Raw genomic sequence first — 18690 nt, 5'->3', positions numbered from 1 at the left:
GGGCCTCGGGGTGGTGGGGGGGGGCATGGGAGGTGAGAGGGGCAGTGGCCCCCAGGCCCAGGCTCTGTTCCACAGCACACAGTTTAGGAGGAGAAGTGTGTTAACGAATGTTGGTAAACTGGATCCCAGTATGAGGGCCCTACTGGAGGGGAACGCAGAGTGACTGGGGTGCCCACAGGCGGTTCCCAGCCTTCTTTCTGTGCCGACGGACACCGTTGTCACCCCCTGCTTTGCTCGAAGTCAGGAGTGACTGCATATCGATGTTCTCTTCACAAACATAGACCTCTGGGCTCTTATTAATGGTCCCCTTTCTGAAAATCAGAGAAGCCTCCTCGGTGGGAGAAGTTCCAGATGCACGATGGTGGAGGGACAGCACCCCACAGCGGCCCCTCCCTGACCCCGGGCCCCCGTCCTCCCACCTGCAAGCATTTTGTTCCCTCTGTGTTGCACGGCACTCAGGCAGCAGGATTCATTTATTTGTAACCTGGTTCCCTTTTTTGTGCCCCATCAGACTGGGACATCTCCAGGGGCATGATGAGAAGGGCTCAGAAGGGGGACAATCTGGGGTAGGGCTGAGCCCGTGGTCAGCCCAGGAGCTTTCTGTCATCCTGGTCCCTTCCGGCCATTGGTCTGGCCCGAGAAGAAGAGACTCCACTTCTCAAATCGTTCTGGCCTTAGGAGCGGGGCTGTGGCCACAGGATTCAACTCTTGGCCACTCGCCAGGCCAGATAACCAGGTCCCTGGAACCCTGCCAGGATGGGCTCGGGTCTGGCGCCTCCCTGGGCTTGGTGCCCACCTCCACTCTGATTCTCTTTGGAGATAGGGAGGGACCCCCCGCATGACAACTAGGTCATTTCCCAGGGCCCGAGCCTCCTCTGCAGGGTTGGCATGCCCTGTCCTGCCCCTCGGGGGTCAGGAAGTCAGAGTTCAGTGTTTGTCACTCTCATTGGCTTGGCTAAGCTCAGGGACAGAATTAGATCTCCTCCCTCACGCTCAAGGCTTTCCAAGCACCCAGACCATTCTGGGGGAGGGATCAGGATAGGGCCTCCTGGGAATCTGCCCAAGGCTTTTTCCCTGGTTCCTCTGGGAAGAGATCCAGAGAAAGACTGAAAAGTGTCCCAGCAGAGAGGGAGGGGTCGGGGTGGGACCAGGCCCTGCTTGGCTGTCAGGAGAAGGCCCAGGGGCTCTGGGAAGATGTGAGGTCCCACTGCAGCCAAGCCAATTCCATTCTCACAAAGCCCTTGTCGGGCGGGATGGGGGGCAGGGGGCGGCGCTGGCTGGCCCTGTCACTCCCAGAGTCCACTCAGATCCCTGGGATCCTCACTGTGTTCCTGGCCTGCAGGTCACATGCAATTTCGTGGAAACTTCAGGAGTCCGATTCCCTCCAAAAGGTTGGCCCGGAGCCAGCTGTAACCTCAGAAATCTGCTTGCCACTCAAGGATGATCACAAAAGGGGCAGTTGAACTGGACACTCACTAGCTCAGTAGACAGGATCCCCATTTCTTCCTCCTCATCCATCCCTGCCCACGAAGATGTGCCCCCCACCTGGAACCTGTCTCCCATGAGAGCCAGTGACAGGCATCTGGCTGTGGTTCTGGGACAGCAGAGGGGGCAGGCGAAGCCCATGGACATTCCGAGCCTGACCTCACTGGGCTGGCAAGGGTACCAGGGCGACACCGTTAGCAGCTTTCTCCCCCCCCCCCCCCCCCCCCCCCGCCCCACACACACTTTGTGACACATGTCCTCAAGCACCAAAATGAAGGTGATGAGTCTCTTGTCAGTGTGACGGGTCTTGTAGCTCAGAGCCAGGTTCAAATTCTGCCTCTGGTCTTTACCAGCCCTACGAACCCGGGCACGCGATCTCCCTGCTTCGAGCCTGTTTTCTTGCCTACAAAACGATCTTTCCAAAACCACCCCCACCAAAAGGCCAGTGCTTCTTTGGGGCTCTGCTCAGGACCCGGTGTGAAGCACTGAGAGGCCACCACATCCCTGGACGGCATCTATCTTCCCTCCATCCCCTGCCTACATTTCACTTTTTCCTTATGTTCTACGGACGACTTCCACGGCGTGGCACATGGCATAATAGTTCAAAATTACGGACCACTCCTCCACGGGGATTGTATGGCCAGCCACACCCACGGCCGTCTGGACCACGTGACCTGTTCTGGCCAATGAGCTGTGAGCGGAAGTGACATCCCTTGTTTCCAGGCAGAAACTTTCAGAGCCGATGCCGGGTGGCCAGGCGTGTCTACTACCTCTGCCACAAGACATCGTCCCAGATGTTGGCTCCTCTCTCGACCAGGCTCCCAGCGCAAAGAGGACACAGAGCAGAGCTGTAGCCACCCTTGAAGGACAAGTGGCAATCCTGACAAGCCTCCGTTGTTGAAAGGATGACACCTGGGGTCATATCCTGGCTGATACACATCGTGGCTGCTGGAAGGGCTTCCCGAGAGCTGCTGCCTGGTGCAATGGATAATTAACCGTTAGAATGTGATGCCCTTGACTTGGCGGCCACTTGGCAGGTACTACACGAGCAGCGGATGTGACCATGACTTGGCATTTCTGCACACAGATCTGACAACAGTCTGAGCTCCGAGCTTAATCTGCTAACGTGAGTTGTGTGGAATCTCTGGCCTTACACAGCACGTGGGAGGCTCTTCCATTGGACTCGTGGCCTGTGACCGTCTTCACCTCTGGGGAACCACTGCCTGTGCCCCTCCCTGAACCTGGCCACCCACCAGCAAGAGCCGTGTGCACGGAGGCCATTGTCCACCTGTGCCCCTGCCAAGGTCAGGTTTACTAAGCTTGCTGCAGCAGGGAAGAGCATACACCAGGCGAACCATGGGGCGGCTCTCCCCACGTCTCCTTGGCCGTGATTTTCCCCGTTGACTGAGCCCGGGTCTGTTGTGCCATTCCAAACCTCCTCACTCTTTGCCATTCCGCTTCTTCTTCTTTCAATGCTTATTTATTTTTCAAGGAGAGAGAGACAGAGCGTGACCAGGGGAGGGGCAGAGAGAGAGGGAGACACAGAATCTGAAGCAGGCTCCAGGCTCTGAGCCGTCAGCCCAGAGCCCGACGCGGGGCTCGAACCCACAAACTGCGAGATCATGACCTGAGGTGAAGTCGGACGCTTAACCGACTGAGCCACCCAGGTGCCCCTTTGCTATTTCACGTCTATCCCCTGAGGTCCAATCTGGGTCAGGGGCCTGTAGCACCCTCCTAACAATGGTCTTAATGATGGTGGTCTTCAGAATTTTGGCCTCTCAGCAACATTGCCCTCTCAGTACCCAGTCATGCTCAGTGGACAGTGGGTACTCACTAAGGACTGGTTCTCTCCTGAGTTGGTTGCTTTGTGCTGGTGGGGCTGTGGCAGAGCAGAAGGCAGCTCTCCGCAGACCAGTTCGTTAAGGTGGTATCAGGGAACTGGATGGGGGTGCAAAGTGTCCCCCAACTCATGGCTGTTGGGAGGGGCCTGGCAGAAGCCGCAAGGAACCGTGTACCCCAGGCTCGGGCTCCAATACCTTCACCACCTCTGCCCTCTTCTCACCCGCTCCACTCCTGGCAGCTGGGGACCCCAAGCAGAACAACTGTCTCTTAAAAGATGGCGTTTTGTGGTTGGGATCAGTCCCTTCCCGAATGGCAAGGACCAGGGGTTCAGGGATTTCAACAAAAGAACTCGCAAAAACCATCTCTTTATTTATCATTCCTGCCATACAACCAGTTTGCACAAGCTGAGGATGGGTGGATTTTGCAAAGAAAAGAGCATCTGGGTATAGACCCTCCTGGAAACAGTCTATACACACTGCTAAGGCTGGTTAGACTCGAGAAGCAATTTAACAATAAACTCTACAGAATTAGAAATGTATGAAAGTGTCAAGGCTGCTGGCTGGTTTCTTGCCTCCCCATGGGGGTCAGAGTTACGCCCATCAGTCCTGTGCAAAGGTCCTGGGGCTGGCCTGGGGGTTCACCCGGATTCTTCCTGGGGACAGGAACAGTCCCACTCACCCAGCAGAAGTGTGCCAAGGGACAGGCGCATGGGGGTGTGCCCACGTGCCATGGCCCCCTCAGGTTCCGTGGCTTTCAAGCATGTCTCTGCATCCTGCCTTTATGTCCTCCCTTTGAAAGTGTTCATGCAGGTATAGGTTCCTGAGAATTTGTGGATCTCCTCCAGTGCAGCCTGTGGTAGTATGCTGGGGGAGTGGGGAGGGAGAAAAGAAGAGGGTCAGTGGGGGCACCAGCCACCAGGTCATAGTAGAGCAATGGTTCCCATAAGCTGCCCCAGCCCTCTCTCCAAGCCACAAGGAAGGGCTTTCAAGTAAGTGGATAAACAATGTTTCCGAGGTAAAGGTAAAGGTGGCTGGTAGAAACAAACTTTCAAAACCACATTCTTAGCATTTTGGAGCCAATAGGTATCTGGGAGATCAAGTCCCTCCACGAGCCACTCATTCAACAAATATTTGTTGTGTGGGATTGAGGAGTGAGGCAGTTACCACCTCCTCCAGGGAAACTTCCCAGATTCACCCCCAGGTCTCTCCTTGGGCTTCCCAAGCCCCTGTGCTTCCCCAACGGGCCCGGGGGGTGGGGGGGGGGGTGGGTCCTCGCTGTTTCCTTGGCAAACCCATGCCTGGAAGATACCTCATCTCTGATCCTGGCCTGCAGTGTGGGGCTCGGCATAGAGAGGGCCCCAGTCCATTTGCTGAATCAAGTTGAAGGGCCCTGGACCACCCCAGGTGCAGGATGGGAAAGGCTCACTTCCAGCCAGAGCAATTTGGAAGTCTCCCTGGGGGCGTGGTTGTTCTGGAGTGGAGCTTGTAAAGGTTTCTCTTGGGGAAAGTGACAAGGGGGTGCGGTGCAGGGGTTGGGGGTGGGAGGTGGAAAACTAGTGGAAGATAGAACAGGAAATGTAGGCTGCGGGCTTACTGTGGAAAGCACTGAGATGTTCTAGACAAACCAGCTTTTTCCTAGAATGTTCAGAAAGGCTTCTAAGAAGCTCCCCAAGGTGCGGGGGGGGGGGGGGGGATGGCAGCCCCATCCTGGTGAGGACATGAGGCTCTACCCTCCTAGGGGCTCCCAGAGGCAGCCAAGGGCATGTCAGAGCCTCAGTCAGGATGCACTAAGGGAGGCAAAGATGTGGCCCGATGAGGAAGCTTCTGGGCCCGCGGCTGGAGCCAATCCTCAGCTGTAGACACACAGCCAGAGGGGAGCCTGCGTTCCTGGGAGCTGATGTCTGATGAAGGTACTCGGGCGCTTCACTTCCCGGAAAGGCCTTTCAGGTCAGAGGGGTCGGTGAGCTGGGGGTTCGAGGTGGCAGATGGCTGGAGGCCCAGAGGAACCAGGGTCCACGGTCGCTGGGGCTCCAGGGTCAAAGCTCTCCCTGACGCCCTGTGTGCAGCTGGGCACCTAGAATGGCCCCTTCATTGTGGGACCAGGATGGGCAGGGTGTGCTGCTCAAAGTCTAGAAAGTTCTAGGAAATGTGATGCTGGGCCAATTCTGAAGGAAGATGATCTCTTCTTGAAAGCCTACCTCCTGAGGTAGTCTGTTCTGGTACCTCCCACCTGACTAGTCCTGGGGCGTTTCTGTGAGTCCCAAACATTGCAAACCCTGTTTCCCCCCATTAGATTGAACTTCCTGAACACGGGGGCCAAGTACTGGTCTCGGGAACAATGGTTCTCAAAGTGTGGCCCAGGAACCCTTGGGGGGGGTACCCGAAATCTCTTCAGAGGTTCTACTGGTTTTGTAATAACCCCAAGACATATTTGCCTTCGCACGCTCTTCTCTCACAGCGTGCAGCTGAGTTTTCTGGAGGCTCCGTGACATGTGACATCATAGCCGATTAAAATCAGAAGCAGATATAAGAAATCCAGTTGTCTTCAATTAAGTCAGGCAATAGAGAAAGAACTTCCCCAAAATGCAAAACAACACCATTCTTCCTACTCCATATTTTTTTGGAAAATACACTTTTTATAAGAATATCATATTTATAACAAGGTATGGATTTATTACCGCTGCCTATCAATCAATCAATATTTTAAATCTAAACACATACATAAATGTTGTAACAATTTTTCTCAGTTTTAATTTCTCATACAGTTACTAATAATAGATCAAAAAAGGTCCCTGGGTTCTTCTAATTGTTAAGATCGTAAAGGAGTCCTGAGACCAAAGCTTTTGAGAACCACTGCTCCCTACGAAGTGTGGGAAGTCCCTGGGACACAGTTCACCACCGCTGGTTTTCCTGCCCACAGCAGACATAAGTAATCGATCACATGTGTATTTTCTCCTCCTGCCTCCTCTTCCCCGCCAGCATTCACCAGCAGAAGGGGAAACAGCCAGCGTGAACGTGACCCAGAACTTTCTCCCCCAGCCCGTACCTTTTCAAGATAATGAGGGCATGCATCGTCCACGGGAGAAGGAGGAGGGCCTGATTCAGCTGCACGGCTTCCACCGTCCTCCGGGCCACAGTCTCCGGCTTCAGGGGGGGGAAGAGGTTGGGGAACCTGGTACAGGAAGAGACAATATGGGTTTCTCCTAGAGAAGCACGCACTTCTGCTGACCATCTCCGTGGCTAACATCCGCGGGCCGTCCCTCTGGCTTTTCCTGTTTGGGAGACTCGAGTCCCCTTTGGAATATTCTCCCCGCCCCTGCCTGCTTCCCCAGAAATGTCGGGAGTTCCTCCTTCCCCTTCTTCCCAGTGGGTCTCGCCTGGAGAATGGAGGTCTTGTAGCCCACCCCCTGGGAACCATTCTTCAAAATGCTTCCTTTGAAATGTCTTTTAAAATGTCACCCAGGGGCGCCCGGGTGGCTCAGTCGGTCAGGCATCCGACTCTTGATTTTGGTTCAGGTCATAATCTCACGGTTCATGAGCTCGAGCCCCATGTTGGGATCTGCACTGACAGTGTGGAGCCTGCTTGGGATTCTCTCCCTCTCTCTGCCCCTCCCCTGCACGTGCTCTCTCTCTCTCTCAAGATAAGTAAACATTAAAAAAAGTACTAACATGTCACACAGATCCTGCTGCTGCCTGGCTCAGACCCTCTTCCAGCACTGTCCTGGGCCCTGCCCACTGCCTGACCTCTCTCCCTTGTCACTCTTCTCCCGAAATCCAGGCCAACCTTTCTGTTTCTGTCGCTTCAGCTCCCTGCCATCTCAGGGCCTTTCGCCAGCTGTCCCACCAGGGAGGGTTCTCGGCCCATCCTCTCTGGGTGGCCTCTGATCTCCTCCCCCTGCTAATTTCCTTGACCTCATTTACCACGTGGCCTTGCCTGTCTGCTTGTTTGCTTGTGCGTGGCCTGTCTCCCCTGTCAGACTGTGAGTGCCACAAGGGCAGAGGTCTGGTCGGTCTTGCTCCCTGTTTTAGCCCCCGGTGTGCAGTGCCTGGCATATAGTGGGTGCTCATTAAACGCTTCAACTGATGAACCTGGAACAACTTGCTGCTCCCCGAATGTGCCCTGCTCAGCCCGTCTGGAGGTGGGCGTAGGCTGGGAATGCCTTTCTCTGCCCCGCTTGCTGGTCCCCTCCTTGATTCGTTGATTCACTGAGCTGGTCAAATGTTTACAGAGTGCCTTCCATGGAGTTGGTAAATGAATGAATGATTGAATAAGCGGGCGCCAGGGAGCTTTCTCGTGCGTGTTCAGAGGCCTCTGACCTGAGCCCCGCACAGTGACGATGCTCCCTGTCAGGCCTGAGCTAAATCCAACAGGCACCATTCGCTCCAATTCATAGAGAAGGGAGCTGAGGCTCTGGGGAGATGGTGGGGCCCTAAGGGCTCAAGCCAGGCCAGCATGAGCCCTGGGCCAAAGCTCTGTCCCCCTCCTCACTTGCAGCTTGTCTTCCCATCCTTGGTGGGCCTGTAGGCGCAGGGCTGACCTTGATCCCACGAAGTGCTTGTGCTCAGGTACCAGGAGCACTTAGGGTGATGAATCTCTTGGAGCTGATGTCACCTTGGGCAAAGGCAACTCTTGGGACCCCAGCACGGGCCCGGTTGGTCTCAGAGAACCCGCGGGTCTCCCCCCACACCCTCCTGGCCACGAGCTTCCTCTGCTATCTTAATGTGCAGCTAAGGTGCTCACAGCCCTGCAGTCTGGAAGGACGGCCACCAGGAGCCTGCACAGATGAATGTGTTGACGAGCCCTACAGACATGGCGGGCAGTCTGGTTTTCCAGCCACGACCAGGGCCCAGCCTACTTGCTACGCAGGGGAAGGGAAGACAGGATGGATAGGGCCAAGCTCTGTGGGGACAGGGGGTCCCTTCCTAGTAAGACCCTTGCAGGGGAGCCTGACAGAGGAGGCCGGCGCGTCTGCTGGAGGGACTTTCTCCTTTCCCTCCTGGTGGGTGGGATGGGTATATAGGGAGCTGTTACTCCCACGGAGGCCGTGCAGACTTGCGGAATAAGCGAGTTTGGCCCATGTCCATCTGTGTGGCCCTGGGCAAGTAGCTTCGCTCCTCTGAGCCTCAGTTCCCATGTCTGTGAAGTGCGGACAAGAGCTCCCTCACGGGGTTGCTGAGGGCCACGTGTAGCAGCGTTTGTAAAGTGGCTGTTGCAGCTGGGACAAACAAGATCAATAAATAGTAACTTGCAAACAACAGCATCTACATGGCCGTTCTTGCCAGAAAACCCATCAGTTTTGTCCTAAACATCTGTCTCTACCTCCCTTTAATGCTGGGAAGCTGTTAATCATGGTTGGACGGGAAACCAATGCTTCTCTTCTCTTTTCTTTCTTTCTTTCTTTCTTTCTTTCTTTCTTTCTTTCTTTCTTTCTTTCTTTCTTTTCTTTTAGGGAATGGAAGTTGTTTACACATCAGTCATCCTTTTATGACCCTTCCCCCCAAACCTCGGGGCTCACCTGCACAACCACAGGTAACTAACCTTCCCCTAGTGCTTACTACATGCCAGGCAGGCTAGGTGAGTCACATCTAGGAGCTCAGCTAAGCTGTGAAGAAGGGAGTACACTTTCAATCCCTTCTTAAAGATGAAACCAAGGCATAGAAAAGCTGAGTCACCTGTCCAAGGTCACACACAGCTGTGATTTGGTCCTTGGCTGTTTGGGCCCAACCTCTGAACCACTGTAGAAAAATGTCGCCTTTCCTTGAAGTGATAGAGAGGAAGCGGCCAGAAGATGAGACAGGAACACCACGCGAGAGGTCTGCTGACGTCCTGCCTACTTCTGTGCCCTGGAGCCCATCTGAAACCCAGGATTGCCGCTGCTGCTCTTCCATCCAATAGGCATTTACTGAGCACCTCCTGTATACCCAGAAGAAAAGAAACTGGCCCAAAGTGGTATGGGGGGGCCGGCAAGCCAATAGGGAATATCCACGGTCATTAATCCCACCTCCTCTAAATACAGAATCCGTGATCATCTGCATGTGAGTCAGGTGGAAATGTGGATTTCCGTGGCACACGAAAGGTATGATCTGATAGGAAGATTAATCACATCTGCGTTCATGGAGATGTTCACTGTCAGTTAAGGACAAAAAGAGCAGCTGTTCATTACTGACCATCTAGCATGCCGGGCTTTGCACCAGATGCCTCACATGTATTATTTGTAATCCTCCCAAAGATCCCCGAAGGAAATATTATTTCCACTGTTTTACAGATGAGCAAAGTAAAGCATACAGAGGTAGCAAGACTGGCTCAAGATTTCACAAGTGTAGAGAAGGAGGGATGACCAAACCAGTCTCAATAATAACAACCAAGGGGGACTGATTCCCACATGGCTCGTGCTGTGCTAAATGCTTTCCACCAGCTGTCTCATTAAATTCTCACGGTGAACCTCCACATCATCTTCGTGTGTGGAAGAACCTGTTGTGTATAATTTAGAAGGCAAATCTGTTATTATATGCTGCATTGCAAAAGCAAGGAAAGTAGCCATTGGATAATTCCCCATTGTCACCTGTCTCTAAATCTGTGCCCCTTCATGACTGTACATCATTAGAGCACCGTTATTGGGGACTTACTATAGACACATGCAGTATTCCATGCCAGACCCCGTTTTATCCTTATCACAGAACCCTAGACGTGGACATCCTCATCGTCCCGTTTTATTTTATTTTAACGTTTACTTATTTTTGAGAGAGAGAGCATGAGCAGGGAAGGGACAGAGAGACAGGGGGACAGAGGATCCAGAGTGGGCTCGATGGGGCTCTGCGCTGACAGCAGCAAGCCCGATGTGGGGCTCGAATTCATGAGCTGTGAGATCACGACCTGAGCCAAAGTCGGGCACTCAACGGACTGAGCCGCCCAGCCACCCCACTCACCTTCCTGTTTTACCGATGAGCAACGAAGGCTACAGTGGGAACTAATTGGACCCAGGGTCAGATGGTACAATACAGGTATAAGTGAGTCAGCCCCACAGGTGGCTGGCTCCAAAGCATGAGCTCTCAACCAATAGTTCCCATTCCCCTGGAGTCCCATTGGCCTGGAGGACAGGGGGTTGGGCTTCAGTCTTTCTTCAAATTGAGCTATAATTTGCATACATATAATTATGCATATAATTTGCAAAAAAAAAGGTTGAAATAAATCTTAAGTGTATGGCATGATTAATTTTTACCTATGTAACTGCCACTTGGATTGGGAAGAGAGAGCATTTTAAAATATTCTAGAAAGTTCCTTTGTGCTTCCTCCCAGGCTATGTCCCCGCCCCTCCAGAGATGGCCACTATTCTAATGTCTATCACCTTGGCCTGGTTTTGCCTGTGCTAGAGTTTCCTGTAATGCCTTCATGCAGAAGGCACTCTTTTAAAGCGTCTGGCTTCTTTTGCTCAACGTAATACTTTTGAGATTGATCCATGCTGTTCGTGTGTTAACACTGTTCTCTTGGGGAGTATTCCACTGCGTGCATGTGCACTGATACTTTGTAAGAGCTCCCTGACCTGAGAAGCAAGACCCTAAGCCACTACAGTGTCCCACCGCCTCGCACATAGAGAATCGGGTATGAGACCACAAAGCCAAACAGAAGGGGCTTCCGCGATATTTTTAAATTTTAGCTCTCTCTGTGCATACTAAGCACGTCCCTGGTCCGATCCGCTGTGGGACTTGGCTTAAGGGAGGGGAGTCCCCCGCTCACTGACCTGACCCTCATACCCTGGAACATCTCGGTGCTGGTGTGGAAGGGCAGCACGGTGGTGGCACTGACTCCTGGACAGTCCAGCAGCCCCAGGGTCAGGCTCTCCATGAAGGCGAAGGCCGAGGCTTTGGACGTGCAGTAGTCGATGGCACCAGGGATGGCAGACAGCGCCAGCACGGAGTTGAGACACACGATGTGGCCGTTCTGCAGCTCCAGCATGCGCGGCAGGAAGGCCTTGGTGGTCTGAGGGTGGGTGGGAGGTCAGTGTGGAGCTGCCGCGGGCTCCAGCGGCCCCTCTGAAACCTCTTCTGGGGAGCACGACCACCCCGGGCACAGGCACCACTCCAGGACTGAGCTCTCCTTGGACGGGAGGGGAGGGGGCCGAGGCCCGCCCACCGCAGGGCACTGAGCTCCGCATTTCTGTGCATCCAGATGTCTCCTGGGGCTGGGTGGTCACTGCTCTTACCTGGCCACCTTGCCTCCCGACATCCCCCTGGTCTGAGCCCAAGCCCCGGCGAGCCTCTCCCCACCCCCCTACAGCAGCCGGGAGGGCAGGAACAGGTCACTGTCACGCCCAGGGCCGGCTGTGGCCCAGGACGGCCCTTACCCAGAACTGGCCCAGGGTGTTGATGTGCTGGGACTTGAGAAGGGCGTCATCGTCACTGTCCATCAGGCTCTTCCCGTGGACCACGGCAGCATTGTTCACCAGGATGGTGATGTCGCCCACCTGTGGGCAAGGGGGCCACGGGGCTGTTAGGGCAGCCGGTCCCGGTGGCCTGCACCCACAGGGGCGGGGCCTGCCCCCTCAACACTGGCTGTGTGCCCCTGGACAGCCATATCATCTCTCTGAGCCTCAGTCTGGATTTGTGAGATGGAGCTGATGGCCGTACCGGGGTTGATCTGAGGGTCAGAAATACTTCGTGGCACACAGCCTGTTTACAATAAATGAGGTTATTGCTACACAGAAGCACTTAACATTCACCACGGGCTAGATAGCAAACAGGATGGGTTTTGCTCTTGTGGAGCTCACTGACACATTCACCGTGAACAGATGGCTGGAGTCAGGAGAAGGATCCTCCCAGAGGGCGATGGGACTTTTGCCCCCCAGAAACTCACAAGGTTTCTTCCAAAGGGGACAACAGGTGATTACTTCTGTTATGTAATCAAGCCACACACCTAATCCCTGCCCCAAAGAACACACGCACACACACACGCACACACACACACGCACACACACACACACACACGCATGCACGTATACACTCACGCACACGGACATGCACACACAGCTTGGGCCAGCTTCCGGGACAGTCCCCAGACATGCCCCGAAAACAGCCATTTTGCCATTCGCCACGCTCTCTCCCAGGCCAGGCAGGTGAGAGAATGTTCTCTTTGGCTATTGTGTCTTGTGTCCAGCCGAACTCGGGACAGACCCTCCTGGGCACTTACCTTCTCCCGGACAGCTTTGGCCGTCTGGTATACCTCCTCCCGGTTGCCTACATCACAGATGAAGTAGTGGCACTCGGTGCCCATCTGCCGAATCTCCTCTGTCGTCTCTTTCAGGCATTTCTCAGTCCGGCCCCAGAGAACGATCTGGAAGGAGAGGATGGCAACACCAAATAGGTGGTGATTAAATGACCCATCGTAATTCAATGGTGGGCAATGGAAATTCAGCAATTTGCCCGAGTAATTGGCAAGCCAAGTAGCTAGCCTCCCCGATTGCATCCAACGACAGCACACCAACCACATTAACAGTATGACTTTCTGAACCGAACGGACAGTTACTGAGCCCATTTACGACCAGTCGATGGATGCATTATTTACAAGTCTCTCTTAATGTTTATTTATTTTTGAGAGAGAGACAGAGACCGAACATGAGTGGGGGAGGGGCAGCGAGAGAGGGAGACACAGAATGTGAAGCAGGCTCCAGGCTCTGAGCTGTCAGCACAGAGCCCGACACGGGGCCAGAACTCACAGACTGCGAGATCATGACCTGAACCGAAGACACTGAACCAACTGAGTCACCCGGGCTCCCACACAAGTCTTTCTTACACATTCCTTTCCACAGGACACCTCCCACCAACAGATTCTAGTTACCCTACACAGTCTGGAGTGACAGCACTCCTGTATGGTGTTCCAGAATGTTCTCAGGAACAAGCTGGCCTTCCCACCCAGTAGGTCTAGAGCCAGGTTTATGAGCACCAGCCTCCAGAATGGACTGGAAGGTCTTGGCCATGAGGCCCACAGAGGTGAAGTGGACTCCGCACCTAGCTGTGGCCCCACTGGGAAGGAGGGCACGAAGAGAGGCACCCAAGCTCCCACTGAGAAAGAAATGCTGCCGTCCCCACAGGCAATAAATGTGGGACCCATTGCACTAGGAGGAGACCCTGGTGGGGCCAATGAATGGACTCCTAACAGTGTTGGACAAACTTATGAATGGCTGGCCATAAAAGGCTCAGAAGAGAAGGCTGGTTCACTCTCAACCTTGACCCCAGCGAGAACAACCCACCTCCCCATGACATGATGTGTCCCTGGGTCCAGAGAGGCCCCCGTCGGTAAAAGGGCTGGAAGACAGGGAACTAAGAAACTTAATAAAATTCAGCTCTGGCAGCGCAGGACAATAGAGGCAGGGGCTGGAAGGCATCAGAAAAAGGAAGAGATGGGGTTTTCCCAGGGATTAGTCTAATGGGTTTCTATTTTCATTTCTTCCTTCTAAAATTGTCAATGAAACTCCTCCTTGAAAAATGAAACCCAACATGGTACCCCGTGTGTGAAACTAGGTTTCTTCACAAGGAAGACATTCCAGGTCCAACCACAGATTTTTCCCTCTAGAAGAAACTAACGAGAACAGGAAGGCCGTGTTGGGTAAGCAAGCGTTTTCAAGTGAAGGCTACAGAGGTGGCTCCAATCACACCAGCCCAGAACCCGATGGATTTCTCCAGTCCGCTCTGTGACACAGTAGAGAGAAAAGTCACACGGACTAGTTGGTGGTGGGAACGGTTTTATCAACTGTACACCTTAAAATCTCAGCACTTTCACTTAAGCAGAAAGGGTCCCAAAGGGAGTAGCTGGAGGGATACAAAAAAGACCTGGTGTGCTCCCCCACCCCCAAAGTTTCTGGAATGTACAAATCACCTGAATAAAGCAATGGGCTTTATCTTATTAGGAAAGAAGACAAAAAGAGCTGGTGGTCTCCAACGGACCCGCTTTTTCTACTAGTGCTTTAGACACTTTTGAAAATTTACAAAAAATGTTTATTTATTTTGAGAGAGAGAGAAAGAGAGAGACAGAGTGGGGAGGGGCAGAGGGAGAGAGAGAATCCCAAGCAGGCTCTGTGCTATCAGCGTAGAGCCCAACATGGGCTCGATCTCACAAGCTATGAGGTCATGACCTGAGCCAAACTCAAGAGTCAGACGCCTAACCAACTGAGCCACCCAGGCGCCCCTGAAATATTTTTAAAAAGAAAATAAAAGTGTTTTTTCAACCCCTGAAACATCCCTGGGAAGGCCAGTTTGAAGACCCCACCTAGTCCAACCGCTTTATTTCTTATAATTAAGTCTTAAAATACAGGAAGTGTTTTACAAGGAAGGATTCCATCAGTGGCTCTCCATGACCACAAAAGTCCTTTAAGGGCAAACGGACTGCAATTAGACAGTCTCCAAGGGACACTTTCTTGTCTATTGAACTAAAAACAGACTTAGAGTGTGTTCCTTCAGGGGAGGCAGGGAGATTCACTTCAGGAAGAAGAAAAAAACCATCTCTTGTGGGAAGGCAGTTGGGTGTAAGCATCCTCCACTCCACCAAACCTCACCCTTGCCTTGTAGTCCTTGTCACCCAAGTTTCTTTCCATCCTCCCTTGTTACCCCATCTGCCTATCTGTCCATCCATCCGTCCATCCATCCATCCATCCATCCATTCACTCATCCATCCATCCATCCATCTACCCATCCAATCCATCCTTCTTCCCTTCCTCCCTCCCTCCCATCCATCCATCCATCCATCTACCTACCCAATCCATTCTTCCCTCCCTCTCTTCCATCCATCCATCCATCCATCCATCCATCCACCTCTCTTTTCTTCCTTCTATTCACCCCTCTCCCACCATCCAACCACCCTCCATCTAATTCTAACTATGTCAGCCTGAGATGAAGGTGATCTTTGGCCTCTTTTCTCCTCCCCTAGTCCCTGCTCAACCCTATCCCACCTCCAGCTCCTATGGGGAACAGGGCCACGGGGTTTGCACCGTTCCCTAGGGTCTGGCAGAAGGCAGTGCCTCTGAGGACTCTGAGAATTTCTGGACAAGTGGAAAGAGAAGGGAAGTGTAAAGCTGGGGTGGGTGTTGGCAGGTGCAGGGGTCCTAGGAGCACAAGCGAGCACCTCAGAGGGTCTGGAGCGGCAGTACACATAGCAGGCCTGTATTCTGGGAACCTTGGGTTGCTTCTCAGCACACACAGGTGTGCATGGGGTGCCAGCAGAAGGGGCACCAGGGACTCCTGGCCGGATTAACTAACTCTTCCTGACCCCCCCCCCCCCCCCGCCGGCCCCAGTTCTCAGGTAGGGCAAGGAGGGTTGGGTCTAACCCCGCCTCCGGTCTGCCCAGGAAACCAGCCATCGGGAAACCAGGGAGGCCAGGACTGTCCACGTGGCTGGAAGAAAGCCCTGAAGAGGGAAACAGGGACTGGGGGAAAGGGGGGCAAAGGGAATGCTGTGTCCACTCATTTCCCATGGGCAGGGGATACACCCAGGTGGGGCCATTTCCTTTTCGGGGTCTGTTGAGGATGCCCTGGTGGACTGGGTTCCTCATGCTCTGTGCTCAGAGCCTCCAGCTCTCCCTGGGTACAATGACAGGGCTGCTTGCTGCCCGCCCCGCCCCCCCGAACCCCACTGGGCTGGGAGCCCCCTGAGGGCCCTCAATCCTGGCTTGTTCATTTTCATATTCTAGGGCCCAGCACAGCACATGCTGTTTGCTGGGTGAATGAATGACAGTTCAGCTGCCACAGGTGGGACGGGCAGGGAGGAGGTATGAAGGCTGAGACCACCCCATCCTCCTTGATGGAGCCACGAAGGTCCTAGAACCCTCAACACAGAGTCTGCTTGGACCAAGATTCAGTGAGACCCAGATTTCCCTAGTGCCTCAAAACCATCCTGGGGCTGTGCTGTGATGTGAAGAGTCAAGTCTGAGGTTGAGACCCTTGAAGGAGCAAGGGGTTACTCTCAGATGGAAAAAGAGGCTCAGGGCCATGCATGGGTGCCTCACTGGTGGTCACAGGCGGGTCCTCTGGGGATGGGAGGGCTTCACCTGCGCCTTGCTGGCTTCTCCTTCTCCAGTGCCCTGCCTGGACCCCTCTGGGGACCCAGAGTTGCTGACCAGGAAACTGGCAGATTCAGCCCAGCAGGTGTGCCCACACGGTCCCTGCCCGGAGTCACCTGGGGGTGACTCCGGACAGCTGACAGGACAAGAGTCCCACCCGGTGTCAGAACGGAGGAGAGGACAGGCAGGCAGGAGGCAGGGGTCTGAGAGGGGCGTGGGGTGAACAGGAGAGGAGGGGGCAGATTGACAAGCCCGTGGAACCCCAGCCGGCCTCCTCTGAATAAACTCCCAGGACAGGGAGCAGCTGGTGAGGGCCAGTGGGCCTGGGATTCACTCTTAGGCCTGGTTGATAAAATGACGGTTCAGGGTGACTCCACACTGGCGGCCTCCCAGCCTCTCTGGGGCCAACGGTTAGCTCCCGTCCTTCAGGCTGCATGGAGGGAAGGGGACCAAGACATCCGGCCCCTCTCAGGCCACGGCCGCCCTGTCCGGCCCAGGGTCCCTGCCTTTCTCTCCCTCAAAGCTGCCCTCACCACAGCTCCAGCCAGCCTGAGCCCGAGAAGCCCCAGAGTTGAAGGCCACTGTTACCCACTTCTCACAGCTGAGGAGACCATGAGGCCAGAGGTCAGAGGTCCGCAGGTCCAAGCCCTGCCTGCTCCCCAGGTCCCTGGCTCTGCCCCTTCGGGGCTCCCACCCAGCACGAGGTGGCTGTCTCTTTGGATCTCTCTCCCCATCGTGAGGATGAGCGAGGAAGCTCACGGTTACAGGTTGACACTCACGCATCACATGCTGAACTTGGCCCCCAGTGTGCTGTCCTCGCCATTTCCCATCTACATCTTGTCTCCTGGATAAATGTCATTCATTCCGAGTTCCCTGTGACCCTACCTAGTGCCCAGCACGCTGTTCTCCTTTGCTTTAAATGCCAAGCCTACTTGTGGACTCCTATTCATCCTGCAGAACCCTGCTTGAATGCCCCCTTGGTTGTGAAGCTTCTCTGGCTGCTCCTTCTATCCTTCAATAACACACAATAATCCACAATAACAACATCATGACACAACAGCAAGTATCTAGTGAGCACTTTCCATAGGCTGGGTACCCTCCGTGTGTTTTCTCCTTTCATCCTTACAATTCCATGAGTGGGTATGGTTACTCTGTCCATTTTGCAGGTGAGGCTCAGACAGGTAAAATGACTCGTCCAGGGTCACACCACTGGTGCAGTGCAGTGTGACCCGAGACTCGCATGCCCAACTGCCAACACTGATCTTTGTGCGTGAACACCCCTGCCTCCCCCGCAAGCTTGCAAGGTCCTCTGGGGAATCCCATCCATTCTATCCATCTGGTAACCTCAGTACCCAGCAAGAGTAAAAGCCAACTAACACTGTCACATGACATTGGCCCAGGGAGGTCTCTAGAAAAAATCTGCTGGCCAGAGAACAGTGAGTGACTCTTCTCCACCCAGCCTTGCCTTCTTTGCCCAGAGAGATGCTTGCATGCAGGCCTGCACTTGGCATTCATTGCTGGAGTTCAGCTGCAGAGAGCACAGTCCCCCTCCCCAGTGACGTGAGCTGGGTGGTCTCCGGGCGGATCCCAGGAGGAGCATCTGTTTATAATCGGCGGCCCCGGAAAGATCTAAGTCCCTCGGAAGGTCTTTGGCAGAACAGCTCATGTCTCACGGGTCCCATGTCTTGGAGCGAAGTGATGCTGAGTTGGTTTCCCAGAAGGAAGAAAATACCCACCAGAGACCCCAAACCATGGCAGGGAAGGGGGGTGGGCGGGAGGGTCACGGTTTTGAGGGTGCACAGCTCTCCTCCACTCTTAGCACCTCCAGCGGGAGGACATTCATAAAAATCCATTCTCAGAACTTCGTGTGGCCCACAAGGGGTGCGGGTTGGTGACGCTGGGAGCACGGACACGTGCTGTCCAGTGGAAGTTAAATTTTAAGCTCTCTTCTCTTTCACAGTCCTGCCTGTTTCCAAAAAGAGACCCCGTATCTTTTGAGAAGAGTGGCTGAGAACACAGGCTCAGGAGCCAGAGACTGCTGGGCTCAGTTCTCTGATCTACCCCTCAGAAGTTACACGAACTGAGACACCCACTGAACCTCTCTATAAATTAAGGTTATGAATTTCAAAGGGTGGTTGGGAAGATGAAGAAAGGACATGACAAACTCTCACTATTATTATTATTCTTATTATTAACTCAGGAACATAAATAGATCTCTGCTCGCAGAAGATCCCACTCTCCCCCCATAAAACTGGGGTCACCGGGGTGACAGATGCCTGGAAGACCGGGGCTTCATTGCCTTGCTTCTAGACACAGCC

General features: G+C 53.9%; 1 protein-coding gene and 1 long non-coding RNA gene across 6 annotated transcripts in view; one reads left to right on the top strand and one right to left on the bottom strand.

Annotated features, from left to right (window-relative positions):
* The first annotated feature begins 1718 nt into the window (after positions 1-1718).
* Positions 1719-7583, top strand: LOC131505455 (uncharacterized). Its single transcript, XR_009258403.1, has 2 exons — positions 1719-2789; positions 6306-7583. It is a non-coding gene; the product is annotated as an uncharacterized LOC131505455 (long non-coding RNA).
* Positions 3677-18690, bottom strand: part of DHRS3 (dehydrogenase/reductase 3) — a 41554-nt gene continuing 26540 nt past the window's right edge. For all 5 annotated transcript variants that reach the window (XM_058719026.1, XM_058719025.1, XM_058719028.1 and 2 more), the window contains 5 exons: positions 12511-12654; positions 11669-11788; positions 11066-11304; positions 6373-6498; positions 3677-4190 (listed from right to left, as the gene is read on the bottom strand). In XM_058719026.1, coding sequence (XP_058575009.1) covers positions 4106-4190; positions 6373-6498; positions 11066-11304; positions 11669-11788; positions 12511-12654 — 714 coding nt within the window. In that variant the 3' untranslated portion in view covers positions 3677-4105. The remainder of the gene's footprint in view (positions 4191-6372; positions 6499-11065; positions 11305-11668; positions 11789-12510; positions 12655-18690) is intronic.

Source organism: Neofelis nebulosa, chromosome 2 (genome assembly GCF_028018385.1).
Source record: "Neofelis nebulosa isolate mNeoNeb1 chromosome 2, mNeoNeb1.pri, whole genome shotgun sequence".
NCBI lineage: Eukaryota > Metazoa > Chordata > Mammalia > Carnivora > Felidae > Neofelis > Neofelis nebulosa.
This window is presented reverse-complemented; position numbering and strand designations above follow the sequence as displayed.